Below are 20,676 nucleotides of genomic sequence, written 5' to 3' on the forward strand. Positions count from 1 at the left end.
AGGTTCCATTAAAGTCAGCTTAAATAATGTTAAAAAATTTACTGTCGTCTCGTAACGAACTGCTAGGGGGTAGCACCATTTCTCTTTCAATGGAGCCGCTGGGCTGGAGACGCTTTGACTCTCAAGGAAGGAACATGATTCAGAACGATGTGATTAGATCCCGTGGTCCTTTTCACTTGTGAATCTTTACATGCTTAGTCACTGGTGTCGTCTTTGAGCACTTGTGATGCTAGGGGTGTATGGTATCCCCTTTCTATATTTTCTAGCAGTGTGAACCTTTTTTGTTTTTTCCGTTGTTACTTCTTGTTCCCTGTTTGTTCCCTTTATTTAAGAGTCCTGCTGGATCAGACCAGTGGCCCATCTAGCCCAGCATCCTGTCTCACACAGTGGACAACCAGTTCCTCTGGAGGGCCAACAACAGGGTATAGAGGCTGAGACTTTCATAAGAACATAAGAAGAGCCCTTCTGGATCAGACCAATGGTCCATCTAGACTAGCCCAGCATCCTGTCTCACACAGTGGACATTTAGTTCCTCTGGAGGGTCAACAACAGGGTATAGAGGCTGAGACTTTCATAAGAACATAAGAAGAGCCCTTCTGGATCAGACCAATGGTCCATCTAGACTAGCCCAGCATCCTGTCTCACACAGTGGACATTTAGTTCCTCTGGAGGGTCAACAACAGGGTATAGAGGCTGAGACTTTCATAAGAACATAAGAAGAGCCCTTCTGGATCAGACCAATGGTCCATCTAGACTAGCCCAGCATCCTGTCTCACACAGTGGACATTTAGTTCCTCTGGAGGGCCAACAACAGGGTATAGAGGCTGAGGCCTTCATAAGAACATAAGAAGAGCCCTGCTGGATCAGACCAGTGGTCCATCTAGTCCAGCATCCTGTCTCACACAGTGGCCAACCAGTTCCTCTGGAGGGCCAAAAACAGAACATAGAGGCTGAGCCTTCCCCTGATGTTGCCGTCTGGCTCTGGGATTCAGAGGCCTTAGTACCTCTGAACGTGGAGGTTCCCCTCAATAACCATGGCTAGTAGCCACTGATAAGCTTATTCTAATATGTGGAGTTTCCTCTCAGTCACCACTTCCGTTCTTCACAGAGTGTCTGCTGTGGGGAGAAGAAGGGAAGGAGATTGTAAGCTGCTCTGAGACTTCACAAAGTAAGCAGGGGTGAAAGAATTCTGAGATAACTGCTCTTGAGAGAACAGCTCTGCGAGAACTGCAGCTTGCCCAGGGTCACCCAGCTGGCTGCATGTGGAAGAGTGGGGAATTGAACCCGCTTCTCCACATTAGAGTCTGCTGCTCTTAACCACTACACCAAACTGGCTTTCGAACTGGCTTACACTAAAGAGGTTTTTTTTTTTTTAAAGGTACCTTAACTTTAAAAAAAATAGGATTCAGTTTCAGCAACAATTTCTTTTTCTACAGTAACTTGGTTTAAAACAAAACCTAATGCAAAGATATCCTTTCTTACAACTCAGCTCTTTGTAAAGGACGAATTCTGGGGAAGAACAGCATTGTCATCCTCTAGCACACGAATTCATGCCGAAAGTTCAGGCCTTCGTCTTGTGGCTTGGTGCAGGGGTCAGAATCAAGCTGCTCTCCAGAAATGTTACCCGCTGATCCATCTGGGTGAAGTTTTACTACTATTTTACACCTTGGAACTACCTGACTTCGGCAGCTGACTCGCTGTTCTCATTATAAATTCTTCCAACTTGACCTGCCGTTGAAACATCATGGACCTTGCCTCTTAGTAGAAACCGTGATCCTACCAGTAATGCCCACAAGTACTTTCTTTTTGGTTGAGATTCTTTGTGGGCTGCAGGGTACCGATATGAAAAAGGTGAAGGAACATGTGAAACTCGAGAGGAATCTTGATATGGGTCAAGCCTTTCAAGATACAGTGTGTGTTTTCCATTACTGTGCATGGCTATGAAAGTTGGACAATGAAGAAAGCAGACAGGAAGAAAGCTGATTCCTTTGAATTGCCGTGCTGGAAGAGAGTTTTGTGAATTCCATGGACAAATAAGTGGAAGAGCCAGTTTGATGTAAGGGTAAAGTGCTCTTATCTGGGAGATCCGGGTTTGATTCCCCACTTCTCCACTTGCAGCTGCTGGAATGGCCTTGGGTCAGCCATAGCTCTTGCAGAGCTTGTCATTATCATCATAAGAACATAAGAGAAGCCATGTTAGATCAGGCCAATGGCCCATCCAGTCCAACACTCTGTGTCACACAGTGGCCAAAAAAAAATTTAAACACACACACACACACACTGTGGCTAATAGCCACTGATGGACCTCTGCTCCATATTTTTATCTAACCCCCTCTTGAAGGTGGCTATGCTTGTGGCCACCACCACCTCCTGTGGCAGTGAATTCCACATGTTAATCACCCTTTGGGTGAAGAAGTACTTCCTTTTATCCGTTTTAACCTGTCTGCTCAGCAATTTCATCGAATGCCCACGAGTTCTTGTTCTTGTGTTCTCTACTTTCTCCATCCCATGCATTATCTTGTAAACCTCTATCATGTCACTTCGCAGTCGACGTTTCTCCAAGCTAAAGAGCCCCAAGCGTTTCAACCTTTCTTCATAGGGAAAGTGTTCCAGCCCTTTAATCATTCTAGTTGCCCTTTTCTGGACTTTCTCCAATGCTATAATATCCTTTTTGAGGTGCAGCGACCAGAACTGCACACAGTACTCCAAATGAGACCGCACCATCGATTTATACAGGGGCATTATGATACTGGCTGATTTGTTTTCAATTCCCTTCCTAATAATTCCCAGCATGGCGTTGGCCTTTTTTATTGCAAACGCACACTGTCTTGACATTTTCAGTGAGTTATCTACCATGACCCCAAGATCTCTCTCTTGGTCAGTCTCTGCCAGTTCTCACCCCATCAACTTGTATTTGTAGCTGGGATTCTTGGCCCCAATGTGCATTATTTTGCACTTGGCCACATTGAACCGCATCTGCCACGTTGACGCCCACTCACCCAGCCTCAATAGATCCCTTTGGAGTTCTTCACAATCCTCTGTGGTTCTCACCACCCTGAACAATTTAGTGTCATCCGCAAACTTGGCCACTTCACAGCTCACTCCCAAACTCTAAATCATTTATGAACAAGTTAAAGAGCATGGGGCCAGTACTGAGCCCTGCGGCACCCCACTGCTTACCATCCTTCACTGCAAAGACTGCCCATTTATACTCACTCTCTGCTTCCTATTGCTCAGCCATTTTTTGATCCACAAGAGGACGTGTCCTTTTACTCCATGACTCTCAAGCTTTCTAAGGAGCTTTTGATGAGGAACTTTATCAAAAGCTTTCTGGAAGTCAAGGTAAACAACATCTATCAGGTCTCCTTTGTCCACATTGTTCACCCCCTCAAAGAAATGTAACAGGTTAGTGAGGCAAGATCTTCCCCTACAGAATCCATGCTGAGTCTTCCTCAATAACCCGTGTTATCTTCTCCTTTTCCTCCTTCTCTTCCTCCTCCTCCTCCTCGATTCGGTCCAGGAGGATGCATTGTCTCAAGCTTCATTATCAGTTACAATTCAGCCGTCTCTTTTTCTCATCTCCGGTTGAAATTCAATTGCAAGAAAACTGCTTCTCCTAGGTCAGCAGCTGAATGTCCTGGAAGGTTAAAACGTTCTGCCCCTGGTTTTTTAATATTGTGTTTTCTTATATCAGGCTTATGTCCATTTTGAAAAAGATTTTTAAAAAGAGGGGCTGTGGCTGAGATGTAGAATACCCTTTTTGTGTGCAAAAGGTCCCAGGTTCAGTCCCCACCATCTCATAGTTCAAAGAACCAGACAATAGGTGATGGGAAAGACCTCAGCCTAAGACCCTGGGAAGTTGCTGCCAAAGTGGACAATACTGACCCACAGGGCTTTTTTTGGTAGCAGGAACTCCTTTGCATATTAGGCCACACGCCCCTGATGTAGCCAATCCTCCTGGAGCTTACATTAGGCCCTGTAAGAAGAGCCCTATACGTTCTTGGAGGATTGGCTATATCAGAGGGGGTGTGGCCTAATATGCAAAGGAGTTTCTGCTACAAAAAAGCCTGCTGACCTGGATGGACCAGGGTCTGATTCAGTAGGAGGCAGCTTCATATGTTTACTCTGAGCAAGGATGACATTTCGCTTGCCAACTGTCCTACTCCGCTGACTCTTCTTGTCTCACCAGCATTGGCCATGTTCTGAGTTTCCCGTCCCCTGATAAATCAGGCGCCATATCCGATGGCCCCCTCTAGCCATTCCTGATCCGTTTGTCTTCTTAGGACATTGTCTATAGCCCAACTTAGACAAAGGCAACAGTTTAGGCATGTTGACAGTAACCTAGTGCTTGAGCCAGGGTTGCCAACCCCAAGTTGCAAGCTGGGGATCCCCTGGCTTGGAGGCCCTTCAGAGTTATCAGCAAGTAGGGTGGTGTTGAATGTCTGCTTGGCACTCCATTAAACCCTATGGCTGAGATGCAGAATACCCTTTTTGTGTGCAAAAGGTCTCAGGTTCAGTCCCCACCATCTCATAGTTCAAAGAACCAGACAATAGGTGATGGGAAAGACCTCAGCCTAAGACACTGGGAAGTTGCTGCCAAAGTGGACAAAGTGGACAATTGCAAAAGAATGTGAGGTAGCAAAGTGCATATGCATGTGTTTGTGCGTTGGTGTGTGTGTGTGTGTGTGAGAGAAGGGCTCTTCTGATGTGTTTATGAAGGCCTCTCTGCCCTATTGTTGGCCCTCCAAGAGGAACTGGTTGGCCACTGTATGATACAGGATACTGGACTAGATGGACCAATGGTCTGATCCAGCAGAGCTCTTCTTATGTTCTTATGAAGACTTCGACCTCTGTGCCTTGTTGTTGGCCTTTCAGAGGAACTGGTTGGCCACTGTATGATACAGGATGCTGGACTAGATGGACTACTGGTCTGATCCAGCAGGGCTCTTCTTATGTTCTTATGAAGGCTTCGGCCTCTGTGCCCTGTTGTTGGCCTTTCAGAGGAACTGGTTGGCCACTGTATGATACAGGATGCTGGACTAGATGGACTACTGGTCTGATCCAGCAGGGCTTTTCTTATGTTCTTATGAAGGCCTTGGCCTCTGTGCCCTGTTGTTGGCCCTCCAAGAGGAATTGGTTGACCACTGTGTGAGGCAGGATGCTGGATTTGATGGACCATTGGTCTGATCCAGCAGGGATATTGTTATTCTGTCTATTTATAGTGGCCCATCAGTAGTCTTTAAGAGGATAACAAGCCTGTGTTTGTGTGTAGCGTAGCATAGGGTATAATGGAGAATCTGTCTGTGGGTAACTGGGGCTCTGGGAGGGGGCTGTTTGTTGTGGTAGAGGGACCAGACTTTTAGCATGGCATCTGGTGCCTCTCCTCAAAAAACCCCACCAAGTTTCAAAAAGATTGGGGGTTTGATTCTGTGAGCCCCAATTCTATGATACCCCTATCCTCTAGTATTTCTGAATGGAGGGAAGGCATTTAATAGGTGTGAGAATCAGAACTCCCTTTGGGGTTCAATCATGCTTCCCACAATCTTGCTCCTGGCTCCACCCCCAATGTCTCCTGGCTTCGCCCCAATGTCTTTTGGCTCCACCCCTAAAGTCTCCTGGCTTCACCCCCAAAGTCCTCAGATATTTCCTGAATCAGACCTGGCAACCTAGTGCTTGAGCCGATAAAGATTTAAATGAATGGATACTAATTGCAAAAGAATGTGAAGTAGCAAAGTGCATGTACATGTGTTTGTGCATTGGTTTGTGTGTGTGTGTGAGAGAGAAGGGTTTTCATGTTAGCATCATGCTGACCTATACCCATGAAGTACAAGCATATAATTTTTGTGATAGTTGCTCATCAAATATGTTTGCAAGAAATTAAAGTTTTCTCTAGCCCCTTTCAGACATTTGGTTCTCAATGAGGTTTTTTTTTTTTAAAGTGGCCCCGCCTGAAGAAACACCATAGCTCTTCTCTGAAAACCTCCCTTGTCCAAGTCCCATAGAAATGAATGGAGCACAGTTGTGTTCTTGAGTTTAGCCCCTTGTTCATTTTTACTGTGGGAGAAGTTTCCATGGAAGAGCTGCCATTCAGGGCCTAAGCCCGTGTGACGTTTCACACTTCTTCCCTTGGGGACTTGTCCTTGGACATCCTCTGTGAGTTCCCCTCTGAGAACTTGGCTCTCAAGCCTGCAGGGCCCTGATTCAGGTCAGGACTCTCTGGGACACAGGAAGAATGAGTGTCTGCTTCCCCTTCTACACCAGAACGGCCCCAGGGCTGCCCCACTGAGGGCAGCACATACACTGTTGCCAGTCTCCAGGCGGTGACTGGAAATCTCCTGGAATTACCTCAGGTGACAGAGATCAGTTCCCCTGGAGAAAATGGCTGCTTTGGAAGGTAGGCTTATAGCATTGTACCCCACTGAGGTCCCTCCCCTGCCCAAACTCCACCCTCCCCAGGCTCCATCCCCCAAATCTCCAGGAATTTCCCAACCTGGAGCTGGCAACCCTAACATGTACAGATCTACTACATGCCAGTGGAACAGATAGCCCCCCCGGGGGGGGGGTCAGTTTTGGCCAGGGAAATGTTTTTTTTTTGGGGGGGGGGGTCAAAGCTGAAGTTCCTCCTTCTCACGTGCCATGAGAAGAGTTCCTAGTGGGCAACTTGTAGCTAACCTCTAACTAGAAGTTTCCTTGGAGAAAGCTTGCCAACCTCCAGGTAAGGCCTGGGGATCTCCCAGAATGACAACTGTGATTTCAAGATGAAAAGAGCATCTTAAAAACTGGGGGGAAAATGGTGGCAGGTTATGAGCTTTTGTGAGTCACTGCTTCCTGCTTCCGATACAGCTAGAATGGGAGTCCATCTTTCCTTATATCTTGGAGAGTAGGGTGATTTCACTTGCCAAATGATAATAGCAGGTGAATCACAATAGCAGGCGTCATTGGATTAGGCAGGGCTCACTTTGTAGCAGGAGCTCCTTTGCATATTAGGCCACACACCCCTGATGTAGCCAATCCTCCAAGAGCTTACAGCAGGGGTGGCCAACGGTAGCTCTCCAGATGTTTTTTTGCCTACAACTCCCATCAGTCCTAGCCAGCATGGCCAATGGCTGGGGCTGATGGAAGTTGTAGGCAAAAAACATCTGGAGAGCTACCGTTGGCCACCCCTGGCTTACAGGGCTCTTAATAAGCTCCAGGAGGTTTGGCTACATCAGGGAGGTGTGGCCTAATATGCAAAGGAGTACCTGCTACAAAAAAGCTCTGGGATTAGGTGTGATATGCAGAGAAATCAGCATTGGTAATGAGACAGTAAACCTAGGTCTCCATTCAGTCCAGGAGGATGCATTGTCTCAAGCTTCTTTATCATTTGCAATTCCGCAGTCTCTCTTTCTAATTTCCCTTTAAAATGCCTTTGTAAGAGACCGGTTCCCCTGGGGAAAATGGCTACTTCAGAAGGCGGACTTTATGGCATTATACCCTCCTGTGGACCCTCCCAGGCTCTTCCCTCAAATCTCCAGGAATTTCCCAGTCCAGAGCTGGCAATGCTACCATGGAGGACATGGTATTTCAAAGCATAAATACTGACCCTGTACCCATCTTATATTTCTTGAAAGCTTTTGTATGCCATAAGTGACCCAGTGATATTGCAGATGGTGACGCTTAATGCTGTGAAATCGAATATTCAGTCTTTTTCCTACAGCGCTTTGCCATTTCAATATTAATTAGGGCCTTTCGATCTTTCAGCTTTTCTGGGAGAAGCGGCTGCAAGGCCTAAGCGCATCCGATGTGAGCGAACAGATCATAAGTTCCATGGAGCTGCCGAAAGGCCTTCAAGGTACTCTTTGCCTCTGTGACCTTTGGTGCCCTCTGACAACCTGGCGGCTTTCGAACCCAAGTCCTTAGCAACACGGACTGATTTGCCCCTAACTGCGTTGCTTGTGTCCTTGTTCTTTGACCATTTGCAGCTGAATGTGTGAATGATTTCCTCAGCTTGGCTCCCTCCAATCCACTGGTGATCAGGAGACAATGGATGTCTCCAGGTAGACCAGCACTGCTGTTGGCTAGGAACAGCCTGAGTCCATAAGGCCCTGCCTGGACCCAGCACTGCTGAGATTTGGGAGGAAGCAATTGGTATACCTTGTGGTGGGTCACAAAATACCTTGAACCAAGGCGCTTTTTTGGTAGCTGGAGCTCCTTTGCATATTAGGCCACATGCCCCTGATGTAGCCAATCCTCCCAAGAGCTTACAGTAGGCCTTGTACTAAGACCCCTGTAAGCTCTTGGAGGATTGGCTACATCAGGGGTGTGGGGCCTAATATGCAAAGGAGCTCCTGCTACAAAAAAAGCCCTGCCTTGAACCAGCCCTGTTACCATCTACAAATCGTCACTGCTGCTCTCACATGCCATAAGAATGGCCACTCCAAGAAAAGGTTAAATGGTTAGCCTCGTTCAGCATTCTTGGAGGACAAGCCTATCAGGGGCTACTAGCCATGATGACTGAGGGAAACTCCATGTTCAGAGGCACTAAACCTCTGAATCTCAGAGCCAGGAGGCAACATCAGGGAAGGCCTTGGCCTCTCTGCCCTGTTGTTGGCCCACCAGAGGAACAGGTTGGCCACTGTGTGAGACAGGATGCTGGACTAGGTGGACCATGGGTCTGATCCCACATGGCTCTTCTTATGTTCTTATGGAGGCCTTGACCTCTATGCCATGTTGTTGGTCCTCCAGAGGAACAGGCTGGCCACTGTATGAGCCAGGATGCTGGACTAGGTGGACCACTGGTCTAATCCAAAAGGGCTCTTCTTACGTTCTTATGGGAGCTTCGGCCTCTTTGCCCTGTCGTTGGCCCTCCAGAGGAACTGGTTGGCCGCTGTGTGAGGCAGAATGCTGGACTAGATGGACCATTGATCTGATCCAGCAGGGCTCTTCTGATGTGTTTATGAAGGCCTTGGCCTCTCTGCCTCGTTGGCCCTCCAAGAAGAACTGGGTGGCCACTGTGTGAGGCAGGATGCTGAACTAGATGGACCACTGGTCTGATCCAGCAGGGATATTGTTTTCTGTCCATTGATAGTGACCCATCAGTAGCCTTTAAGAGGATAACAAGCCTGTGTTGGTGTGTAAATAATCCAGTATGGTGTAGTGGCCAGAGCATTAGCCTAAGAACACGTTTAGGTCTGTGCTCAGCCACTGATTTCTCTTTTAAACAATACAATATTGATAGAGGCCAGCGGCGCTAAGGCCTTTTAAAGTAACAGAAACCCCAAGGGGGCAAAGAAAAAACCCCGTCCCCAAATGAATAAATATAAGTCCAAATTTGGAAAATGTCCAACTGAAATTCACAAGGTGGGTGCTTCTAGAGAACGTAGCTTCAATGCAGCCGCTTTCTTAAAAAGACGTCTCTCTAGATTTTGATGACGTTTCAATTCCTTCCTCAGTTTTAACAGCTCAGTTGTTTAGGATCTACAATGATAATAATAATTACAAACCAAGGTTTAAACAAAAAAATATACAAGTTACACTTTAACATATCAAAATCTAGAGACGTCTTTTTATGAAAGCGGCTGTGTTGAAGCTACATTCTCTAGGAGCACCCACCTTGTGAATTTCCGTTGGACATTTTCCAAGTTTGGACTTATATTTATTTGGGGAAGGGTTTTATTTTTGGCCTCCTTGGGGTTTCTGTTACTTTAAAAGGCCTTAGCACCGCTGGCCTCTATCAATATTGTATTGTTTACTATGTGTTGTACACAATCCTTGTAATATATATTCTGCAAACCGTAAGACGGTGTATTACTTGGTGGCTTTGATCAGTCTACTAATTACACCAAGTGCCCTTCAAGCAGCAGACTGAATTCTCTTGGTCTCAGGACAGATTCACATGTCATAAAGTCCACGTTTCCCCATTTGGACTTTGGACAGGTGTGATCTGAGAGTTCCTGGCCGGGAATTTAAATCTCAAGCCTCCTCCATCTCCCATACCATTTTCCCAACCTCAAACTGCTCCAGGGGCCTTACATGGGCAGAGGTTGTGGCTCAGTTGGTAGAGCATCTGCTTGGCACGCAGAAAGTCCCAGGTTCAATCCCCAGCATCTGTTCAAAGGGTCAGGTAAAAGGTGATGTGATCTGAGACCTTGGAGAGAGCTGCTGCTGGTCTGAAAGACAATACTAACTTGGGGGACAGAGGGCTTGATTCAGTAGAAGGCAGCTTCATGTAGGTTTCCCTAGTGGGGCAAATACTGGCTCACTGTGGCAGTTTCTGGTTGAGAAAGTGGCATGGACAGGATAGCTGAAACCCCTCCTTCTTGCAGCCCAAATGAGGCCTGTGCAGATCTGGGAATTGAGTTCCCAGCATGGAATTCCAGATATACCTTTAACCTAAAGTCCCTTTACTCAAAGTCCACATCTGCTCTGTGAACTTTGTAGCATGTGAATCAGTGCTTAATTCAACCTCCCTCACATGAATATTTGCAGGATAAGGGGGGGCACTTATGCCATCCTGAACTCCTTGGAGACTCCAAGGAGAGTCCTTGTTTGGTGTAGTGGTTAAGTATGCAGACTCTTATCTGGGAGAACCAGGTTTGATTCCCCACTCCTCCACTTACAGCTGCTGGAATGGTCTTGGGTCAGCCATAGCTCTGGCAGGAGTTGTCCTTGAAAGGGCAGCTGCTGTGAGAGCCCTCTCAGCCCCACCAACCTCACAGGGTGTCCGTTGTGGGAGGGGGAGAAGATATAGGTGATTGTAAGCCGCTCTGAGTCTCTGATTCAGAGAGAAGGGCGAGGTATAAATCTGCAGTTGTCTTCTTCTTATAGCCAAATAATTAGCAAAACCTTCCTTAGTGGGATACTATTGTTCTTGACTACAACTGACTGATGAGAGAGCCTCACAGAACCTTACATAATGGCCTTTGCCTTCTGCTCTCCCATATAACTTGGCTTGCTTGCTGGAGCCATCTACGAGGGTTTCAGGCATATGCCGAATGGTGCCTCTTGGCTTCCTCTCCGTTTATTTTCATGGCTGTAGATAAACCTAGGGATGGAGGGTCCTGTTTTGGACTCTGAGATCAGATCAGTTGCCCTTTGTCAACTCATTCCAAAGCGTATTGTGTTTGAACAGGCAAGCGTTGTGTTCCTATTTTAGGAGTCGGCCCAGGGAACAATGACGACACCCTTTTATCGGCGGTTGCCAGCGCGTTGCACACCAGTTCTGCGCCCATCACAGGGCAGCTTTCTGCAGCAGTCGAAAAAAACCCAGCCGTGTGGCTCAATACGTCCCAACCTCTCTGCAAAGCTTTCATCGTCACAGACGAGGACATTAGGTAAGTCTCTTTTTCAGTAGAAGAGGAAATTCTGATCTCCTGTGCCATAGGATCTATGGCAGGGGTGGCCAAAGTGTGTCTTGAAGCCACCACCACCCCCATCAGCCAGCTTGAAGAAGACATTTATCTCTTTTATAAATCACTTCTCCAGGACAACAAGAGCCCCGTGGCGCAGTGTGTTAAAGCTGCAGCACTGCAGTCCTAAGCTCTGCTCACGGCTTGAGTTCGATCCCCGGTGGAAGCTGGGTTTTCAGGTAGCTGGCTTGAGGTTGACTCAGCCTTCCATCCTTCTGAGGTCGGTAAAATGACTACCCAGCTTGCTGGGGGGAAAGTGTAGATGACTGGGGAAGGCAATGGCAAACCACCCAGTAAAAAGTCTGCTGTGAAAACATTGTGAAAGCAACGTCACCCCAGAGTCGAAAACGTTTGGTGCTTGCACAGGAGACCTTTCCTTTCCTCTCCAAGACAAGCCAGCTAGCTGCTTGGGAAATGCATTTAAAGTTGCTTTCTTTCCACCTCTCTCTCACATTTATTTGCCTGCCTGCCTTCCCTCCCTCCCTCCCTCAAACATCTGATGTCCATGTCTTGCAGCTCTCACACATCTGGTGTTTATTCTATGGGGTTCTTACATTAAGCAAGTTTGGCCACCCTTCATCTATAGTATGCTTTTTCTAGGATGGAGCAGGGTTTAAAAAAAAATTAGTGAGAAGTATAACATTGGATGCTTCCTGTCTTTTATTCTCAGGTGGTCCAAGATAGCTGCCAAAAGTTTCTTTTCCCCCTCCCTCCAGTTTATTTTTTGTTTTTTTCACTGTTCATTTCATCAATTTATTTAAAACTTTTGTTAGCCACCTTTCGGCCTTACAGAACTCAAGGCATAAGGTCATTTTGCTGACAGGCAATGCTAGATTAAGCTTCGTCATAAGCAGGGGTTGTTTTGTAGGAAAATAGGTGGCGGGGCTCATTAGCATATGCTACCTCCCCCAGCCAAAAACAACTCAATGCAAGAAAGGAGAGCCCCAGGCGAGTGAGGCCTGCTAGGGCTGGCTAGAGATCCAGCCAGCCCAAGCAGGCTTCGCTCGCTTAGGGTTTTCCTGGGCTCCCCCATATTCAAAAGGCCAACAAGCCACCCACCGCCCAGAATCCCATAAAAAGTGGAGAATGGATAGCATGGTCTTCTCCAGGGGTTAATGAAGGCTGCTGGGGGTGTGGCAAAGCCACTGGCTGGCTGCCTGCTCTCCTAATCCAGGGATTGTTATGCAGCTGCACCTACTATCCAATGGACAAGGTAGGTAGGGAGGAAGAGGGGGAACCCTCAGAAAGGTTCAGGAGCTGTGCTCCTGTGAGCTCCTGCTGAATCTGAGGCCTGATCATAGACCAGAGCCGTTGCAGGCTATTTAAGACTCTTCAATAATTATTAGGTTGGAGCAACCTTCCCTTTGAGGAAAGGTTGAAGAGTCTGGGACTTTTCAGTTTAGACAAGAGACGACTAAGGTGGAACATGATAGAGGTTTATCAAATTATGCACGAGGCAGAGAGAATTGACAGGGACCTCCCTCTTCCAAAATACTAGAACTCGAGGGCATCCAATAAAGCTGATGGGCGCTAGGACAGACAAAAGGAAATATTTCTTTGTTCCAAATCACCAGCTCAGTGCATCTGAGTCATCAGCGTTTGTAAATGATTGAAGAGAAATCACAATCCCTGCCAGGGGTTTCCTTTCCAAATGCCTCTTTACCTACTTCCATCTATCAGTCTTTGCACGATTGCTCTGAAGGGCGGAGCAGTATTTTTGTATTTATATGTGCATGCATATGTAAAGTTAAATTCCAGTGGCGCTTTTAAGACTAACAAAGTTTTATTCAAAGTGTGTGTGTATGCACCTGCAAGTCATGGCAACCTCTAGCGCAGGGGTGTCAAACAAATGGCCAGTGGGGGCAAATCAGGCCCCCAGAGGGCACAACTGACTGTCATCTGCTTCCTTCTCAATCACACAGCAGCTGCAGAGCAAAACCTTTATTTTCTCCATTGGCTGAGGCTCCTCCCTTGGGGAGGAAGGGAGGGAGGCAGTGCTTGCTTCGCCAGGCTCTCTCAGTCACACAGCAGAGCTACTGAGCCAAGCCTTTTTCCCTTCTATTGGCTGAGGCTCCTCCCCCTCCTGGTCCCCCAGGGAAGGAAGGAGAGAGCCAGAGCTCCCTTTGCCCAGTTCTCTGGATCCCCTGGGAGAAATACAAAGGAAGCACCTTTAAGACTGAATGCTAATGTTTTAAGCATGTTTTATTTTAAGGTCTTTTTTTCTTTAAAAACCCTTTAATTGTGTGTGTTTGTGTCCTTTACGAAGTTTATATCACTGTTACCTAATCTTAAATAGGTGCACGTATGGCCCAGTCCGACACAGCCCAGCCTGGCCCGGCAAGGTCTCATTTATGTCAGATCCAGCCCTCATGAGTTGAACACCCCTGCTTTCGTGACTGACCCCTGCTAGGGGCCTGGAGGATATTCAGAGAGGTGGCTGAATAAAGCCTGCCCCTGCCCTCCCAACTTCTGGTATTCCAAGGAGGTCTCCCTTCCAAGTACTTGCCAGAGTCAACCCTCCTTAACTTCCAAGATCTGACAAGATCAGGCTTGCCTGGGCTGTCCAGGTCAGGGGCGGGTCTGCTTATTTGGGGATTGTACTGAAGACCACACATCCATCGTTTCGGCATGGATCTCTCTGACTGGCAGCACATTTTCCACTATCATATTGCCTTTTTAAAATCTCACTTTTCCTCCAAAGATCTCAGGGCAGCAAGGGTGGAATTCTAGCAGGAGCTCCTTTGCCTATTAGGCCACACACCCCTGATGTAGCCCGTCCTCCAAGAGCTTACAAAAAAGAGCCTTGTAAGCCCTTAGAGGATTGGCTACATCAGGGGGTGTGGCTTAGTATGCAAATGAACTCCTGCTAGAATTCCATCCCTGCAGGGCAGCAAACATATTTCTCCTGACCTTAATGCACCAATGGTCTGATTCAGTATAAGGCAGCTCCATCTCTATTCCCAGCTGGAGACGGAGGAAGGAAGAAGATACTGGAGTATGCAGGGATGTCCCCCTCTCGTCTGGTCAAATAAGTTTGCAAGTTTGGTGGGTGGGGCCGCTTCAAACCCACTCCAAGCAGAAGCGCGTATGTGAAAGAAACAAACCTGCCTTATCTCTATAGGCCCTCCTTCCACTCCCTTTGAAAGTATTTTTTTCTCTCTCTCACTTTACTGGGTTAGCAAGCCATCAAAGTCGCTAACTTCTGGGTACCAAAATGTTTCAGAGGCAAAATGACGCAGGCATCCTGACTTCCAGCTGTGCTCTCCTAGCTCTCTGGCTGGCTTGCCAGATGTTTCTTGACCCCAATTCGCACAATAATCTCCAGCCCAGACTGGAAATGGCTGCAGATGACTGAAACGGGGAGTCGTGCTCTTAATTCCTGACTTTCTCAAAGCATCTGCAGCCACATTTTTGGAGTTTGCAGGGGGGGTGGGGGGTGGGTATGCCCACGCAAGTAAATTCAAAGCCATTTTACACAAATTGGTGTGCAGTTGTTAGAGTTATTTCTGGTAACAGGCTTTAGGAATTCAGTTGCTTTAGTCTGTATGCTATGGGAAATGTCCCCCCAGATCCTGCCCACCGGTGGTAAATTTGAGTCTGTGTCATACAGCTTCAGGCTGCAGGCAAAGGTTCATACAGCTGAATGCTCCTTCTATGTCAGGGGTGGCCAAACTGTGGCTCAGGAGCCACATACAGCTCTTTCACACATAATGTGTGACTCTCAAAGCCCCCACCACCCCGTGGCCGCCTTGGAGAAGGCATTTGTGTCTTTAGAAGATGAAGAAGAAGATATTGGATTTATATCCCGCCCTCCACTCCGAAGAGTCTCAGAGTGGCTCACAATCTCCTTCACCTTCCTCCCCCACAACAGACACCCTGTGAGGTGGGTGGGGCTGGAGAGGGCTCTCACAGCAGCTGCTCTTTCAAGGACAACCTCTGCCCAGAGCTATGGCTGACCCAAGGTCATTCCAGCAGGTGCAAGTGGAGGAGTGGGGAATCAAACCCGGTTCTCCCAGATAAGAGTCCGCACACTTAACCACTACACCAAACTGGCTCTTTAAACCACTTCTCTAAGCCAAGCCAGCCATCAGCTTGGCGAATGCATTTAAAGTTAAAGTTGTTTTCTTTCCAACTCTTTCCCCTTCCCCCATCTATCTTCCTTCCTTCCTTCCTTCCTTCCTTCCTTCCTTCCTTCCTTCCTTCCTTCCTTCCTTCCTTCCTTCCTTCCTTCCTTCCTTCCTTCCTTCCTTCCTTCCTTCCTTCCTTCCTTCCTCCCTCCCTCCCTCCCTCCCTCCCTCCCTCCCTCCCTTGCGGCTCTCAAACATCTGACATTTATTCTATGTGGCGCTTATGCTAAGCAGGTTTGGCCACCCCTGTTCTACATGTTCCCTCCATGTAGAAAACTAGCGTGTTAGAAAAAGTACGAAGCCTATTCTTTCCCCTGACATGCTAGTATGCAATGTGGGGATTTTTTAAAATAAAATTTGCCTAAAGGAGGAATATTAAACCAGAAGACCTCACCCATAATCTGAAGTATTGAACATCCCTGCAATCTTTTTCCGGTTACCTCTCTACCTTCTAGGAGCTGGATGTCTCCCTCACCCCTCAGCCCAGGAATTCTGCTGTTTTGGGTTTGGCTTTCTCTCTGAGAGTCAAATCCAGTCCCGCCCTGGACTTTTCTGCATTCTCGTTTTACTCATTTGCATGTTCCTGTTGCTTTGTTTTGTATGTATGTGTTTTCCCCCTATTTTGCAGATGTTTTGCTCCCTCTAGTGATTGATTCGATGTTGCATCGCTTTACGTCCCGCAGAAAAACGTGCAGTTTAAATCTGCAGGGAGAAATATGCCCAACATAAATCAATGCAATATCAAATTGACCACTAGAGGGAGCAAAACACATGCAAAACAGGGACACCCCCCCCCCCTTGAAGTGACTGGACCACGCAATCAAGGAAAATGAGAGTGCAGAGAAGCTCTCTATCTCCATCTCTTCTCAATACCTCTACAGCAGGGGTGGCCAATGGTAGCTCTCCAGATGTTTTTTGCCTACAACTCCCATCAGCCCCAGCCAGCATGGCCAATGGTTGGGGCTGATGGGACTTGTAGACAAAAAAAACATCTGGAGAGCTACCGTTGGCCACCCCTGCTCTACAGCCTTGCCAGACAGAGGGGCCACGTTGCTGCCACTTGGAAAAGGTCCCCAGGGCATTTTGTTTGTGTTTCTTTCATGGGGATGGCCACGCAGCTTCTGTCATTCCCCTCCTCTGAGGTTTTTTTTATCTTAACAGATAGGCTAGGCCCAAGATGATTGGACAAGCTTCCATGACAGAATGGGGATATGGACCTACGTCTCCTAACCCAGCACTCTGGCCACTGCACCGCACCGGCTTTCTCTTTAGAGGAAGAAAGAGGCACTCCTTTCTCTCGATCTCAGGCCCAGATTTTGTCAAATGCATTTCGAGCTGCTGCAGCAACATCAGCAGCCGTGCGGCACAAGCAGCCTTCTCAGGGTTTTTGCGCTTTTGCTGCTGACACCTCAGCCAACTGCGACGCGGAAAGAAACTGAGCAGGGGGGAGAGGTGTGGCCTTGAAGGTCTGGAATATGGGACTGGGCACCCCCCCCCTCCCATGGGAAGTTCATCTCTCCGAGGCGTGATTATGTCTGTGCTGGTATTTTTGTGCTTTGTGGATAAGTAGCTTTTTTTTGAGCTCCGTTGGAAGTGGAGGCAGCCACCCTCTGCTGAGTTTGACCATCGATCTACTTAGATCAGTACCACCTGCTTGGGCGATACCTTCAGATTTGGGAGTGGAGCCTGGGAAGGGACTTCAGCAGGGTACAATGCCACAGAATCTGTTAGAAGTGCCTGGTGTGCTGCCCCCTGTGTCTCAGGCCTCCAGGAGCAAGTGACCACAGAGTAGGCAGGGCAGCCAGGCATGCACAACGCTCCTTCCTTTTTACCCTCTATTGTCACAGTCTCCCTTTGAGATGCAGGCGATGAGCATTCGTAGGGAAGAGCAACTTCCTTCCTGCTCTCTCTCTATCCACCAGTTTGGTGTAGTGGTTAAGTGTGGGGACTCTTATCTGGGAGAACTGGGTTTGATTCCCCACTCCTCCACTTGCACCTGCTGGAATGGCCTTGGGTCAGCCATGGACTCTTATCTGGGTGGACATGCGTGGACTCTTATCTGGGAGAACCGGGTTTGGTTGCCCACTCCTCCACTTGCAGCTGCAGGAATGGCCTTGGGTCAGCCATAGCTCTTGTAGGGGTTGTCCTTGAAAGGGCAGCTTCTGGAAGAGCTCTCTCAGCCCCACCCACCTCACAAGGTGTCTGTTATGGGGGAGGGAGATTGTGAGCCTCTCTGAGACTCGGGAGTGGAGGACAGAATATAAGTCCAAGATCATCATCATTCTTTTCTTCTTCTTCTTCTTCTTCTTCTTCTTCTTCTTCTTCTTCTTCTTCTTCTTCTTCTTCTTCTTCTTCTTCTTCTTCTTCTTCTTCTTCTTCTTCTTCTTCTTCTTCTTCTTCATCTTCCCCCTTCTTCCCCTCTTCCCCTTCCTCCTTCCACCCGCACAAGATTGGGCATCCACCCCCATCTGCCAGGGAGATAGCACAGGATCTTTCTCTGTCTCTTACCCTGCGCTATCGGGCCACGAGAACTAAGCACTGATGCGATCCTTCCTGCCCTTCAGCTCATGAACTGCCTAAGTTCACAGAAACGGTTATGATTAATCCAGAATACTAGTATGGATACCCTTTCTGGAATTTGATTCTGGGGGGAAAAATTGATCCCCTCCCCTCAGTGCACACCACTAGCGGGTGGCGTTTGCTTTGTTCTGAAACGGGGCAAACCTGGAGAAACGGGGCAGCTCCACCCCCCCTCCCCCATTGGAGCAGTCCCCGAGCAACTTTTATCACACAATGTTCTCTTTCCGTCGACCAGGCCTCTTGCGTTTTATCTCTCCCTGCAAAAAAGCTCTTACAAGCCATTTGCTTAATCCGAGCAAGTAAAGGGAGAGAGCTTGCCTAAACATTTTAACAACGTAGGTAAAAGTTTTGTTGAATATTGAACAGGCTTAGAACTGTTTGAACTTGAGAGAGGGAGAGGGGAGAGGAAGGCGGCTTTTGATGTCGTAAATCCCCCAATCCCCCTCTTTCCTGTTGAAAGTTATTTAGGCAATAATAGGCTCTGGCATCTTTTTAAAGTTCAGCGCTAAGCATTTTTTCAGCTCTGCTATGTCCTGGACGGTGTAATGGAAGCATAAAAAGTTAACACAGCATGGTTCCCTCCCCCCCTTATTATTTCTGCCTGCAGCATCAGCCAGAGAACTCATAAAATCCAGCGTGGAGTGTTTGAATGACTGGAATGCCCAGCCGTCAACAGCAGGGGGCAGTCCTGAATCACAATTCTCTGTCGCTCTCTGCCGATGGCCAAATACTGATTAGTCAGAAAAAGAGAGTTGCCATTTTTTCCGGCAAATCGCCTCCACCTTTCCTCGTCGTTCTTATCTTCTTCCCTCCCCCACGTCTCTCCCCCCATCCCGTATACATCAGGGATCCCGGAGACCATTGGGGATTCAGTTGCCTATCGTGGTAGTTCTGTGCAGGGGTGGAATTCGAGCAGGAGCGCCTTTGCATATTAGGCCACACCCCCTGATGTAGCCAATCCTCCAAGTGCTTGCAAAAAAAGAGTCTTGGAACCTCTTGGAGGATTGGCTACATCAGGGCGTGTGGCCTAATAGGCAAAGGAGCTCCTGCTAGAATTCGAGCCTTGGTTCTGTGCCTGTTATGTACTGGACTCTTATGTTTGGCGGGTTGCTTTCGCACGCCCAGTTGAGCGGTTTTGGCATGAAGCTGTGGTACGGGGTGGTGGTGGTGGTTCTTTTGCATGCCTATAAGCAGGGTCACGCCCCCACCATTTTGTCTTGTTATGTAGTAGCAATGAAGCACGTTCCGGTTTGAACAATAATGCATCGAACCGAGTATTCCACAGTGCCCTTCACATGGCCTTTTCAAATTTGCGTAAGAAACCAAGCCAAACACTTTAATGGGAAAGTCATTTATTTCAGTCCCCCAGTTTTTATTTAACCTACCATACCGTGTTTTCTCTTAAATGTAGTTTCTTTGACTGCAAGCCAGCCATTGTGATTTTATGGCCCAGTGCCCCTCTCTGGTGCAGTTTTGCAATGGGGGATTGAGTTGAGCTGTGTTTAGGAGAGGGGGAACTTCTGCGCTGTTTCCCAGGAGAGCCATGTTTTGACTCGGTGTTTCTACTCAGTTGAAACTCCTAAAATCCGAGAACCGAGAGCCACTAAGTTAAGTGGATGGGCCGTCCAGGGCAGAAAAGGGAAAAGAAAAACACTTCTTCTTGCAGTAACTTGTGGAACTGGCTGCCACAGGTTGCAGCAATGGTCGCTGTTTTAGACAGCTTGAAAAGGACACTAGACCAGCGGTGGCCAAACTGTGGCTTGGGAGCCACATGTGGCTCTTTCACACATGTTGTGTGGCTCTCGAAGCCCCCACTGCCTCATCGGCAAGCTTGGAGAAGGCATTTCTCTCTTTAAACCGCTTCTCCAAGCCAAGCCAGATAGCAGCTTGGAGAATGCATTTAATGTTAAAAGTTGTTTTCTTTCCACCTCTCCCTCCCGCATCTGTTTCCCTCCCTCCCTCCCTTCCATCCATCTTGCGGCTCTCAAACATCTGACATCCATGTCTTGTGGCTCTAAAACATCTGACATTTAGTCTATGTGACTCTTAACGTTAAGCAGGTTTGTCCAATTCGCCCTGACCTGGATAGCCAAGGCAAGCCTGATCTCAGAAGCTAAGCAGAGCCGGCCCTGGCTAGTATCCGGATGGGAGACCACCAAGGAAGCCCAGGGTTGCCGTGCAGAGGCGGGCAATGCCAATCCACCTCCGAATATCTCTTGCCTTGAAAACCTGACCTGGTCGCTATATGTCAGCTGCGACTTGGCAGCTCCGAAAGAAAGACAAATGCACAGAGAGCAGAGTCTCGCTGTTCAACAGAGCCACCATATTCCAAAGCTGTCTACCATTGAGGTGGGGTGCGACAGCAGAGGAAGTCCTCTGTATCGTGCTTGTAAGTATTCCAGAAGAAACTAGTTGGCCTCTGGGAAGCAGAATGCTGGATGAGATGGATCATTGGTCTGATCCGGCAGGGCTGCTTGATGGAGGTTCCAGAAACCCATATGCTTTCCATGCAGCTCTGATGTCAGTATCCGTTTTTGTTTGTTAAGAGAAGCCATGTTGGATTAGGGCAGTGGCCCATCCAG

At 47.9% G+C, this 20,676-nt stretch overlaps 1 protein-coding gene across 1 annotated transcript in view; it reads left to right on the forward strand.

Annotated features, from left to right (window-relative positions):
- Positions 1-20,676, forward strand: part of MBD2 (methyl-CpG binding domain protein 2) — an 80,338-nt gene that overhangs the window by 52,316 nt on the left and 7,346 nt on the right. Inside the window, exons 4-5 of the mRNA XM_060236167.1 lie at positions 7,741-7,831; positions 11,135-11,312. Of these exons, the coding sequence (XP_060092150.1) occupies positions 7,741-7,831; positions 11,135-11,312 (269 nt within the window). The remainder of the gene's footprint in view (positions 1-7,740; positions 7,832-11,134; positions 11,313-20,676) is intronic.

This window comes from Heteronotia binoei, chromosome 4 (genome assembly GCF_032191835.1).
Source record: "Heteronotia binoei isolate CCM8104 ecotype False Entrance Well chromosome 4, APGP_CSIRO_Hbin_v1, whole genome shotgun sequence".
Lineage (NCBI taxonomy): Eukaryota > Metazoa > Chordata > Lepidosauria > Squamata > Gekkonidae > Heteronotia > Heteronotia binoei.